This window comes from Rhipicephalus sanguineus, chromosome 3 (assembly GCF_013339695.2).
Source record: "Rhipicephalus sanguineus isolate Rsan-2018 chromosome 3, BIME_Rsan_1.4, whole genome shotgun sequence".
NCBI lineage: Eukaryota > Metazoa > Arthropoda > Arachnida > Ixodida > Ixodidae > Rhipicephalus > Rhipicephalus sanguineus.
In genome coordinates this window covers 51,885,259-51,899,033 of record NC_051178.1, presented here as the reverse complement: position 1 = coordinate 51,899,033, position 13,775 = coordinate 51,885,259, and the positions used below count along the sequence as shown (strand labels likewise).

At 46.3% G+C, this 13,775-nt stretch overlaps 1 protein-coding gene across 1 annotated transcript in view; it reads left to right on the top strand.

Moving 5' to 3' along the window:
* Positions 1-13,775, top strand: part of LOC119385463 (4-pyridoxate dehydrogenase-like) — a 95,873-nt gene that overhangs the window by 27,371 nt on the left and 54,727 nt on the right. The window contains exons 2-4 of the mRNA XM_049413996.1: positions 1,884-2,086; positions 11,216-11,402; positions 13,191-13,322. Coding sequence (XP_049269953.1) covers positions 1,884-2,086; positions 11,216-11,402; positions 13,191-13,322 — 522 coding nt within the window. The remainder of the gene's footprint in view (positions 1-1,883; positions 2,087-11,215; positions 11,403-13,190; positions 13,323-13,775) is intronic.

Sequence of the window (13,775 nt, the reverse complement as noted above, 5' to 3'; positions counted from 1 at the left end):
CCGTGTGGCACGAGAAGCAGATGGGTCAATCCAAGCGCCGCAATTTAAAAGAAAAAGAAATATCTAAGAGCGTATGAATCTCCATTGTCGACACTTGTAGCGCGTTGCTTAAGCACAATGACGTAACAACTGCGACATTTGTTAGTTCACGCGTGTCCTCTGTACACCTGTGCGTTGTTTTCGGGAGTCCTTCCTTGTGCTTCAGCGGCGTGCTGCAAGTATCGAGCTGCTTTTCGTTCTTCGTGTGATATTCTAATTTCTTGCTATCGCACTTATTATTGCTTCGCCATTGCTAGAAAACTGTGACTTTTTATGACCTACATGAGTCCCTTATTTCCCTTCTCTTTCGGACTACAGATACAGATAGCGAAAGAGTATCTAAGATAGTATCTAAGATACATGTATCTTGAATACTCCCTAGCACTGCCCTCGTCCCAACCCTCGTTTTCTTCTTGCTTTTCTTTCACGGAATATCCCTTTCCTTCTGATTCACCCAGTTCGTCACAGCGCCCTCCCCCCCCCCCCCCCCCACCCACACTCTCGTAGTTGCCCACCTCTACTCTCTTGTGGAGGAGAGGGCATGGAGCATATACACACGAGCACTTAGAAAATCTGTCCCAGTCTTGAAGAAAAGTCGACTTCTCGAAACGTCGGCTCGAGCACCCACCCCCTGTTTACGGATTTTTTCATCACAACCTTCCCTCTTCCCCTCCCTGCCGATTCTTGTATTACTGCGTACACTGGAGAACACAGAAATGCAGTATATATGTATGTATGTATGTATGTATGTATGTGCCGTTTTTTTAACCGAGCCAAGTGCACTTTAAGTGAAACTGAGAAAAACGCACTTTTTTGCTACTGATAACATGGTCGGGCCTGCTGCAACAATTTTTTGCCAATGTGTTCTTCTCCCCTATGTACCTCAAATCTATTTTGCGGTTATAATCTATGTAGCCCACTATCGTCGGTATTGATGAGTTAAACTTGTATTTGGCTCTTATAGATTGGAACATTTCATTTGGGCTTGAATTATCGTAAAGGAAATGTAAACGATTCGAATATGGGGTATTGCAGTATTTTGCCATAAAATTAACATCGTGCTTCAGCTTCCGTCATTCCCGTCCTTCGTCGCATGGGCGTAATGACAATGACTACACTTCAAGAGCGAGTGGCCTGTACTGGCAAAATGCGTACTATTCTTGACTGTCGGCAACGTTTTCTTGTCCTTGGCATCCATTGAAGGCCTTGAAAAGTGTTCCTGCTCTTCTTCGTCTGAGCTCGTTTCATGTCGTGCCGTTTGGGATCACTTCTTCTTCTTCTTCAAGGAATAGATGGGTGCCCGATATTTTGATTTCATATGTTCTTTATTTCATATATAACGTCTTGGAGCGAAAGAAGGACATGATACTGTAGCACTTTGAGAAATACCTCAAAAAGAAACACTAAGAGGCAACAACAAGTAGGAAAGCCGGTCTCTCACTCTTTATATTCGAGTTTTGCCCTACGACGTCATGTTCTTCAGTAAGAGCCAACTCGCCCTAGAAAAACGATTTGTGGAACGTAAACACGGTAGCTAGGCAACTAGGACACAAATGAAACAGATTGGATGAGACCATGTCGGTTCTTCTGGTCACGATTGTTGACGCAGCGCTGTTTAATGAATGTGGCACAATTTGACTGAAACAAATGCAGGATTTGGCTAATATTTTATTAGAAACTGCCTTTTTGAGTTCACTTTACAATCAGGAATTTTCCCATTATGATTCCAACTGTCTTAGAAGTTAGAGGTACATAGGCGCGCTTGGCGCTCCCGTGATATTTACCCAGTTTCGGTTTCTGCATTTGGCGCTTAAAAAAAACCACGTATTCCTTTGTCACTGCAGTTGGCGCAGGCTCCGCAGGATGCGCTCTAGCCAAGCGCCTGACGGCTGATGGAATGTCCAGCGTGCTGCTTCTTGAGGCCGGGGGACTGGAGGGCGCCGCCGTGCAGGTTCCTTTTCTCTCGGCGATCTTACAGCGGAGTAGCATAGACTGGGACTACACAAGCGAACCGCAGCACAACGCTAGTTTATCAGCGGAAAACCAGGTGACCTTGTATTCGTATCGAATATTGGATTAAATTGGGCCGAAAGAGAGGATGGCTGTGTGGATACCGATAGGGTTCTCACTCAAGCAGCGTCTTTGTTATTTTCTGACCAGCTTTGCGTGTTCACGGTGTGGCAAAGCGCGTCCTGACAGGAGCGTGAGTATTCTGTTGAAGTACGTGTTGACATCAAAGTTGCAAACATATTTCGAGTAACAGGCATGTATGCAGCAATTGATTCCGTCGCGCAACTTTAGCAATAACATGTATTGTAGTTTCGACGATGAATGACTTGCGCTTGAAACGTTACGCAGGTCAGAGCGCTTATGTTTCAACCATCTCTGTTCAGGTTACTCTGAGAATCGAACAGATACGTTATTTTGCGAGACGCAGAGGTAGTAAGTTACGCTCGTCGCACCACGATCAATGCGCAGTGACAAGCGTTCCTGGCCTTATCAACAGCCTTATCACACTGCAGCCATATGCCCGCGTACAAGGGGGGCAGGGCAGGGGGCAGCGGCCACTTCTCCCACCTAACTTCTTGTTTTCCCCACTAAGTTCTTGAAGGGGGGAAGGAGAGAAGGGGGTGCTCGAGTTAAGAGGCGCGGGAGCTCTGACGCGAACCAAGACTTCCCCTAGAAGATAATCCTTCGCAAGCCTAGGACTACGGAGACGCATCGCGCGAAGATTGCATGAAGTTTAGCATGAACGCACGTTCCAAGTAGATGCTTGGAAGAGGTCTTCAGGCTACACGAAATAGGCCGGATAACTTCACGTGATGCGTACATATGTAGTACTTATATTACACCAAAGGGTGGCCTTTCGAATAAAAAAAGAAGTAGATGCTTGCACCATTGGTCCCTAAAACATGCGTATCAAGTCAATACCGCACATGACTAGGGGTGTCCTTCAGTTCGCAGAGTCGTCTACGTCGTTTCGCTATATCCCAATTTCCCCAGTCTGTAACAAAATGGCAAGTTGGGGTGCTTGTTCATTTTTGAACAAAAATAGCGCACGAAAAGACGTAGACAAAAAAGAAAGTCAACTGTTGCAGTTGTAGTGCAGCGCTGTGTATGCTCCCTCTCTTTTTTGTCTACGACTTTTTGTGCGCTGTTTATCTTCAAAAATCCCCAGTCTCAAGAACGTGCAGGAAGACAGCACACCCCTACGCTCTACGTGTGCGATTTAAAGGAGACAAAACAATCAAGTGTAATTTTTTGGAGACGAATGTGTGGGCCACATAAGCTGCATGTGATCACAGTGATGGTCACAGATCTGTTATCTACACTCCCCTTCCACGCGCTCCTATTGTGTATTTGATATAAAATAACGTTATTCATGTTACATGACCAGTCTTCGTAGGTGTGTTGTGCTCAACTATTCGTTTAGTGTTTCCGATGTGGTTTGCCTCAGGTGCCAATTGCTTTAATAGCTGCATATGAACTTCTTTAGTAGCGTACATTCATGAGGTACCGTTTTAACAGCTTCTGCATAATTAGCATTTTGTATTTCTTCGTGCACACTGTAACCGGCTGTGGTAGCTCAGCAGGTAAGGTGTCGGGCTGCTAAGCTCGAGGGCGCGGGTTGGATAGCCGCCACAGCGGCCGGATTTTGATGGCGGTGAAGTGCAACGAATGCATGTTTCCTTAAATTTATGTGTCCGTTAAAAAACTCCAGGTGTTCGATATTGATGTACAGTCTCCCTCTGTGGTGTGCGTCAAAATTGCATCATGATTTTTTTACGTAAAACGCCAGCCATTATCATTATAATTATTAACTTCTACGCTAAGAGCGGCCTCATATGAGGACTAGATACTCTGCAGATAGCGTGGTGTTCGACTTTTCTTGGCTATGTCCCACGAGAGTAGCGTCATCTGTGTTTCTAGTAAAATGACTTCAAAGAGCCACTTGGCCGTACAAGTTACGGTAACTAATACAGTCAACTGAAACGTTGGAATACTTTCTGTCCTGGCAATGAACTGTTCGTGTGCGAATGAGGGGCACCAAATTACGCCATTAGGTATAATCGGGGGAAGATAAACATCTATATGGATAACAATTTACAGCGATTACCCCGGGGACCATAGGCTAGTTCATCAATTGGCTTGCTACTCCGGGTGTCAGGTAATGTCTACTGTATATGCAGTGACCACATGTACACACAAATATAACGTACAGGCAATTAGCGAGAAACGTCAATTATAAATACGCGCCTAGCATTGCTCGGAAAAAATGCCTGTAATGTATTTACGACATGACTGATGCACAAGGCTTATTTGCTGTAACAGCAAGAACGCCGCGATAGGTGACCTAATTTGATGGCGCTTGAGCACAACCAGTGGCAGCCTTGTCGCTTCAGAAGACTTCAATTGGCCCTGCGTGATATACAAGTGGATCCATTTGTTCATTTGGCAGCTGCGATCAGTACACGTTTAGCAGAGCCGTCCAGTGTGAAGTTAGCGGCAACAATTCTCTGCGAAGTATTATTGGATGGTCGCTATAATAATCAAAACACAGAGCGCTGATTTCCTATGTAATCCGCATATAATTAGGATAATAGCGCAGCGACTGAAGAGGAGCGAAAAGAAAGAAAGCGGGAACTGAACTGCACTTGCAGTAAGGCGGTCATACCGGTCTTAACAGTGAACAGACAGGCAATATCTCTTCACCAGGGCAACCACTGCAAAGGGCGGGATTTTACTCAACTACTGCATAGACGAGTAGACTTATCTGGCGCTCCATCGGCGATGCTGCTCGCAGCTTTCGGCATTCTGGTATGGAATCGTGAGAACTGAAAGACGAATAAAAACATAACGGGACTTCCCATTTCGACCACCGGAAGGTCAACTTTTTAGGAGTGATGTGTACCGCTCTGCTTTGTACCCTTGGAAAGTTACCGTATTCAGATGGCGCTGGTAAAGGTATTGAATATATCTCACCTAACATTGTTATGGTTGTGTGAAAGGAATTAGAAGGGCGAAACCTAGGCTGCACTGCGTTAAACATGCGTGGTGAAGTTTTGAAACACCCTGAAATATAGGCTCTCGCTGTTCTTTGCACTCAAATCAGGAAATGTACGCCCATCAAGTGGATTCGTGATACATTATAAATTGTTTGGAACACTTACATCGTCCGCCCTGTTTGCTTCTGCGAAATCAGCTGCTCCTTCAGTAATATATAATATAATATCGAGCCTCATTATCATTTTACGCGTTTTATAATTGGCGTTTTCTATGATGGGCTTCATTATCTACTTAGTTTACGGCGTTATGAGCATAATAATTGGGAGCGTTTGGTTCCCTTTGCATAATTCATAGGCGAGGGGAGAAAGGGCGCGCCGTCACTAGATTTATGTGATAAAGAAGTGATGTTCTTGAAAGATAGCTTGTAGACGTTATCGAGTTTACATTGTGTCCTGCCTCTTTGGCCTATTGCTTGGTGTTGCTCCTCTGACAGACAAGTGTTCATATGTGCCTGCGTAATTGTTCAGTTCAGGTCAATGCAGTTAGCGGTGCATGTCTTTCGACTGTCACTGGCTCATAATGATTTAACAGTTCACCCATGATACTCTATCTGCAATAAGACTATCTGGCTCGGCGCCATGTCTAAAGCAGCGAGGTTTCTGTCATAAACAACTGAAAATTGGCAACCGCGTGGTCGGTTCATGTCTTCACTTCGTCCACGTCCTTTTAGCGTCATATCTGTTTTCTTAGGTTATAAAACTGGCTCGGCAACATGCCCTGTACATTAAGGAGGATGCTTCATATCCTCAGTGAAGAGAAAATCTCATCACATTTCATACTCATACCCTGGGGCTTATAATTAAGACAATGCTCGAATAAAAGACGACGTATGGCACTCGTATAGGCGCTCACATTTTTACAAAGACAAATCAGTGCTATAGTATAGCAAGATCCATGCTCCAGAGCTCTACTTTTACAATGACTGCTTTTTCCTGATTTAGGAACTAAAACTTAGCTTAAATATATTCTTAATCACAAGGCGTATTAGCCAAAAAAATTATGTGTCCTAAACTACGCAAGTGACGTAATGGCGGTAGTTTTGTTAAGTTCCTGTGACGGAAACTCTGTGTGCACTGTACAGTTTCGGTAAACACTCAGGAACCATTCTATAAATCCATGGACTGTGAAAACGTACACAATATACTAGGACTATGCTGTTGGCCGTCTTCCACCTTCATTGTACGCGAATGGAGCGAGTGCACGCCAGTGTAAGGGAGTACACGTCTCACACTACCGGGATCCGGCCAGGCGATGCTGACGTAACGCGTCGGCGCAAGCGAGTAGGGCGCTTTCCAGGTACCGTCACGAAGAAGAGCGAGAAGCGCACGCTACGAGCCTGACGTGCGCGTGACGTAAGCGCAGCGGAGCGCATCTAGGTGCAGCCGGCGCAAACGAGCACGCCACGAGAGGTGCGCACATTATGAACTGGCGTAGTGAGTGACGCCACCCATCCCTTTGCCCTGAACTAAGACGAATGGTACAATACACTACTGTAGTATACTGATGAACATGCACCTAGACCCCAAACCCCGCCTTCCTCGCTCTCGCAGCACTGAAGTTATGGGCACCGTGCATACGTTAGGAGCCGCCACTGACACGCGCTGCCTCCAGCGCCAAAGCGGCGACGGCAGCAGATTTGGCGGGATAAGGAAGCAGACGACGCAGGTGGCGGCAAGCCACTGCGCCGTGCATTGGTGCTTCCCTGAGGCGTTTTCTTTCCCGTTTGCTTCCAAAAGACGTCAAATTGCTAGCAGCTGTCAGAGAACCTACCGTTAGCGCGTATGCTTCTTTTCGCCAGACCTCGTGCATCCTCAGGCGAACGCGACAATATAAAATGCATGAGCTGGGGGAAGACAACAGGGGTGACGAGCCCGTTGAGCGAAACTGCGCACGTGTAACGCGGGCCGCCTCGCTCGCAAAACGATCACAGCTGATCACCCTCAGGCTAACGCGGCAGCGAACACAGCGGCAGCTGGAAACTGGCGATACTAGCAATTGCACTGTCACGGTCGCTGAATGAAAAAATGCTTTCCATCGAACGGCCATGGCACTGCATTCGCTGCGCCGACTTGACCAGTGCACCAGTGTTCGTCGTCGCGACTCGTGTTTGAATCGCAGAGATTGAATGGCAGAGCATGCCATGGCAGAACTCACTTTTGTCGTCTAACGAGTGCGATCCACCATTCACGCCGATTCCATTCATATTCACTAAATGAAAACCGGTACAAACGCGTACCCGGAGAATTCCTGTAGGTGTTATTGCAGCCAACAACGCAGCGATTATTCCTGAAGTTCGGCATTCCTATGAACAGCGCAACCGACACAAAACGAACTGCCCGCGAAAATACCTCGCGCCGTCACGAGCAGGGGTGCAAATCCCGCAGCGATGTTTTATGCTATCTTATACTTATCATCCACCACCTGTGGCTGATTTATCGCGTTGATAATGCGGACGGACCGTCACTCTGGTCACTGGCCAAGCGCGAAAGCGAAAAGCAGGAAAAGTATAGTCATCGTAAAAGGCATCGTTCCTCAATGAGGCTCCGTGCAGACGTAAGTCCGCTCCCTGAGCGAAGGCGTCCCTAGCGTCAAGAAGCGCAGATTTGGCGGGATGCTCTCACGCGCTCGCAATGGGGTGAAATCGAGGAACGATGCCTTTTACGATGATCATACTTCTCGTGCTTTTCGCGCTTGGCCAGAGACCAGAGCGACGGCCCGTCCACGTTATCAACGCGATTAGTCAGCCGCAGGCGGTGGACGATAAGAATAATATGGCATAAAACATCGCTCCGCGATGGCACCCCTGCTCGCTCCACGCTCCCGCTGTGACGGCGCGAGGTATTTTCGCGGGCAGTTCGTTTTGTGTCGGTTGCGCTGTTCGTAGGAATGCCGATCTCCTGGAATAATTGCTGCGTTGTCGCGTGCAATGACACCTGCACGACCACTTTCCATTTAGAGAATATGAAAGAAATCGGCGTGAACGGTGGATCGTACTCATTCGACGACAAAAGTGAGTTTTGTGAATAGACGGGATATTTTTTTCTGGGGTTGCATTTGCCCGTGATTGTTAATCTGCCGAGCAACACCTCTTCCACGACGCCGTGAACGTGCCCCGCTTCGAGGTGGTCTCTGCCCTTCTTCAGGTTAGCTCCTCGGAAGAAACTATCTATATCACGTAGGTCTCTGAATCCAAACGTAATAATAATCGGCACTCTTTGCACTGCCATAGCAGCAAAACACGAGCCGCGACGACGAACTCGGCTGTACTGGTTAAGTCGGCGCAGCGAATGCAGTGCCATGGCTGTTCGATGGAAAGCGTTTCTTCATTCAGCTGCCGTGACAGTGGAATTGCTGGTATCGCCAGTTTCAAGCTGCCGCTGAGTTCGCTGCCGCGTTCGCACGAGGGTGATAAGCTGTGATTGTTAAGTGAGCGAGACGGCCCGCGTTACACGTGCGCAGTTTCTCTCAACAGGCTCGTCACCTCCGTTGTCTTCCCCCGGCTCATGCATTTTATGTTGCCGCGTTCGCCTGAGGATACACGAGGTCTGGGGAAAAGAAGCACATGCGCAAACGCTACGTTCTCTGATCGCTGCTGATAAATGGACGTCTTTTTGAAGCAAACGGGAAACAAAACGCCTCAAGCGAAGCAACAAAACACGGCGCAGTGGCTTGCCACCGCTTGCGTCGTCTGCTCCCTTATCCCGCCAAGTCTGCTGCCGTGGCCGCTTTGGCGCTGGAGCAGGCGCGCGACTGTAGCGGCTCCTAACGCATGCTGGGTGCCCATTGCGAGCGCGTCAGAGCATCCCGCCAAACCTGCGCTTCTTGCCGCTAGGGACGCCTTCGCTCGGGCAGCGGAGTTACGTCTTCACGGAGCCTATAGCCCATGAATCAATAAAAGAAATATACTGAACATTTGAAATCACGAATAACACGGTCGCACCATAGCAAGAAAGTCCTAGAATTCTCATGCAAAACAACTACTTTCCGAAAATCATTTCTTCCCCGAACAGCACGTCGTTGGAACGCCCTGCCCCATGAAGCTGTGTCATCCACAACTGTTTCTTCACTGATGAATGCGATAGCGAATCTGCCAGCCATTTTTTGAGCGGTTTTTTCAAGACAATGCATGTAATCCCTACTGTGCGTGCCTGAGCAGTATCTCTGTGCTATGGTCAGCGCTACCTCGTTTGTATATTTGTGGACATTCTGCTCATTGTGACGATGTGTTTGTTATCCTCGCCTATTCTTTAGAAAAACTGGCTCATTCTGTACCTTTAGTTAACAAATGACAAAAAGGGGAAAAAAGACGGAATGCTGTATTCACTGTTGCGTTTTCCACGTTTTAAAACTTCTATTGCGCCTCTATATTTTTCCTCGACGCACTGTTTTTGTTTTAAGCCTCTTTTGTTGTTTTCCTAGATTGGAAAACGTAATGCAAAATGTATCGGCAACCCACTCCTGCCTACGACTTTGCATAGAAGTCGCCAGTATTGACTAAATCAATCAATCAACAAATGAGCAAATAAATAAATAAATAATCTGTCACGCTCGTTATGAAAAAGGCCAATCGAGAATATTATGTGATCACTTTATGCAACCGGCACGTGATAGTTAATGGCCAACTCCGGCGATTTTTCGACCATGTCAAAGTAATGGTGCTTCTATGGTCCTGAGACGCTCCTGTGACGGGCCCGATAGTAGAAATACGCGACAAATTGCACAATAATTTCAAATAAGCAAAAAAGCGCAACACCGAAACCGAAACCCAACCAAGCAGTCTGTCTTCGCGTGACGTAAAACTTGTTAACCGGAATTTGCGCAAAGCATGCCGGTTCCTCCAGCGGGGAGTATCAAAGCTGCGAGAGCGGCGAAAAGCAGACGCTTAGCAGAAAGGTGAACACGCCACGACAGCCGTACCAAAACTGATCTTGCCGCGTGCATATGCTCCTCGAAGCTTTCGCACAATGACAGCTGCGATTAAGACGCATTTGGCGGTCAATTACAAAAGCCATTCCTCTACGATGAAGTAAAACAACCTGTTTAGCCATGTGCATGCCTGGTTGCGCATTCCAATTCCAGATGGCGTCACCTGTCCAGGTGGCTGAAGCAGGCTGAATTTTGTGGCTGCCGCAATCGGGTGAAGCGCTAACGTCGAAGTTTGCAGACTAACTAAAACTTTTTAACAGCGCAATGGAATGAGTACATACGTTTGTGGATATCGGCGTTTGACAACGCGCCGGTGAGGTCGATGAAAATAAATATTGGCCAAGTACGAACAACCTTTCGCACGACGCACCGCTTCCGGTACACGAATAGTCCCGGTCACGGTGGACCTTGTTTACGTTACGGTAAATGTTTCCGTACGGCAATGTTCACGCATGTGCCTTCCTCAGCCGGTACGGTATTACCGCAGTGTACGTGCGGCAAACCGCCACTGCTTGCTAAAACAGTCTAATATCGAGACGAAAGGTAATCGTTAGCTGCGAGTGTTTCGTGAGTGTTCAGGTAATCACACGGGGAATGGTGTGCAGCCACAACGCAACACCACTTGCCACCCATCGCACGCGGGCCCACAAGGAACTGAAATTCGCACGACGAACCAAGGAAGCGTTGGCCAAACACACGCGATTGCTGCCTTGTGGACAGCAGACGATGTAGTGGCACTTTGGTTCCGTCACTTCCTTCGCTTTGCCGTAAATGACGTCACACAAACAATGTTGCCAATAATTGTGGGACGCCAGTTGGGAGAGTCGGGGCAATCTATAAAATTCATTTGTAAAGAATCTGCGTATCTCTCCAACCTGTAATTTAGTATAAATTACGGAAACGTGCAAAGGAACGTACCCAGTGAATTTTATTGAGATCCAATGACCCCGAAAAATCGACGGAGATGGCCTTTAAGAGGCAACAGCATAGAATCAGATGTAAGCAGATAGAGGCTCTAGTCAGGCACTTGAGGTGTGCACTTGGCTGTAAACCATCGAGGAAACTTCATTTAGTGCGTCTAAAATACGGATGGTCACATAGATTAAATGCTTCAAGGAAAACGCTAACAGATAAGTACCATCTCACCTTCTTACATCGCACCACTTTTTTTTTTCAATTGCAGATTAACAGATTTCCGCGTGGCAAAGTCTTCGGTGGCTCAAGTTCAATCAACCACCTTATATATGCTAGAGGAAACAGGAAAGACTATGACAAATGGGCATCTCACTATGGTGCCGAAGGCTGGTCTTACGACGACGTGTTGCCGGATTTTCTCAGTATTGAAACATCCTACCTAGGAATCGACAATGGTAACGACGCCTTCACTACATATCATATGCTGAACTTGTGACCCCCGTAGTTCTTCTTTTCAGCAAGCGCACAGATGTACTTCTCATTCTTGTTTGTAAAAGGGCGAGTCTATAAACGCGAGAACTGGCTCATTAAACGCGAAATGCCTCTTTAAACGCCAGGAGTGACTACCGGCAGCGTTGGCGTCAATACAAGTGACGCAAAAAGTTATCACATGACGACCTCGCCATATGACGTCATCACGGCGTCATATAGTGATGACCGTCAAAATTTGTGGCGCCATGATGATGTCATGGCGTCACAAATATTCGCGATCGTCACATTATGACGTCACTCGATGACATCATCACATGACGACGTCACTCGGTAAAAGATGAGCCGATCACGGAGTGAGTGCAAAACCGCGTGAGGTGCAGAAAGCTTGCAAAGTCTCCCGTCCTGTCGGCAGTGCAAAACAAATATAGATGCGGAAAGCTTTCGGAAGGTGGGGAGGACCAATACATCGGCCGAGAAGAAAAAGCAAGATGGCGTTCACTTTCGAGTAGTCGTAGGCGAATGCATCAGGGACCCTGTGAGTTTTATCAGCGAAGCAGTTTAAGCTGTCGGTAACTTTTGCTTCGTCGTAAAAACTATCATCACCATGAACCGGCACGCGCTGTCTTCATTTTCTTTACAGTGAAGCTATTTAGGCTATCGGTAACTTATGCTCCGTCGTGCAAAACTCCTCAGGCAGATATGCACCACAGGAATTGGGCAAGCCTCACTACCGTCCTATAAAGTACTATAAAGTACTATAAAGGACTACATCATTGGAATTGTCATGGCCTTTCCATGCATTCGCCCTGCTCTCAGTGGCGCTCATTTGTTTGTTAACTGCTTGAGGACACTAATGTAACCTACGCGCAAACGTTTTTCAGGTAGTGCTTTTCTTTAAAATAAGGTGCATGTTTTTTTTAATAGCAATAATAAATGTTGTGGTTTAACGTCTCAATAGCACGATATGATTACGATAGACGCCGTAGTGGAGGACTGCGGAAATTTAGACCAGCGGGGCCTATTTAACGTGCAGCTAAACCAAAGTACACGGGTCTCAAGAATTTTCGCCTCCTTTTCTTCTTTATTATAATTATATTCTTATTATTATTCTTATTAATATTATTTTGGAACAAGCACGTTAAACGTACAGTAGCTATTATGACAGGAAGAAATCATTTATATTTCAATAACAATCTGTAAATGCTCCCTATGGTACATTACCTGATAAGAGAGAAGTTTAATTTTGCGCGTACTAATTATTTTAGTAGGCATATAGGCTCATCTCACAAATATTCTAGGATGGCCAAGTGGACAGGGAACATTGCTAACTTCGTTGCATTCTCGTAAGTGATGCGTACATTTCACAGAGCTTGGTTGAATATATCTGAAACGCTCTATGTACGCGTACTAACACGCCTATCGTCATGCAGTGTATTTATGGTTATTTAAATCCTTTCTCTTTCTGACCATAGTTGTTTGCTTTTGAGGCATGTTCTCACCATAAAGTACAACATACACAAATAATTTAACCAGACGTTATTTCTCTTTTTGTAGTGTTTAAAGCACTTCCAAGATGTGGAGATATACATCAGTTCGATGTGCGCATAGAGCTCGTTTAGAAAAAAAAAAGCTTGCCGTAACTGAATATCAGTGCAGGAGACCCAGCTCCAAAAGCCTGACGTGTGATCTTTCACCAAGCATAACGTATAAGCAAGATGCGTAGTCACGGTAAGTCTTTTTTTTTTTTACAGGATACCATGGAGACAGTGGTGAAGTACCAGTGAGTTTTCCCAGTTCACGCACAAAGGTTAGCGACTTATTTTTGGAGGCTGGCCGAGAACTTGGTTACGGCAACGGCGACTACAATGGTCCCAATCAGACAAGTAAGATGATCAAAAATCACGCTATGCCTGTTTTCAAACCGACGTTTAGACACTGCGCATGGCATGAGTATGACATTAATGACTTATTGAAAAGCTGGATTAGCGCTGACCCATTGTGCTAATTCCATGAAGCAAAATGGTCTGAGCGCACGACTACTGCCACGATAAGCGCCACTGACTCACGTCCGTAGACTGAAGGTATTGAGTTGAGGTATACCGCAAGTGAGATAGTATTTCGCACTTCCAATTCCCAGTGAGCAAACTTAATCCCAGAGCATAGTTTTGCAAAAGTGTACCTTTATTAGGAGGATCTAATGAAATAGAAGCCCAGTGCACCCAGAGACCTCTCGTGTCTGTTAAATCACCGAATGGAGTTCTAATATGATTATAACTCAAGTATTCCAGAAGTATTTTTTAATTTTTTTTTGTGCTTGCTATTGCAAATGCACCAAA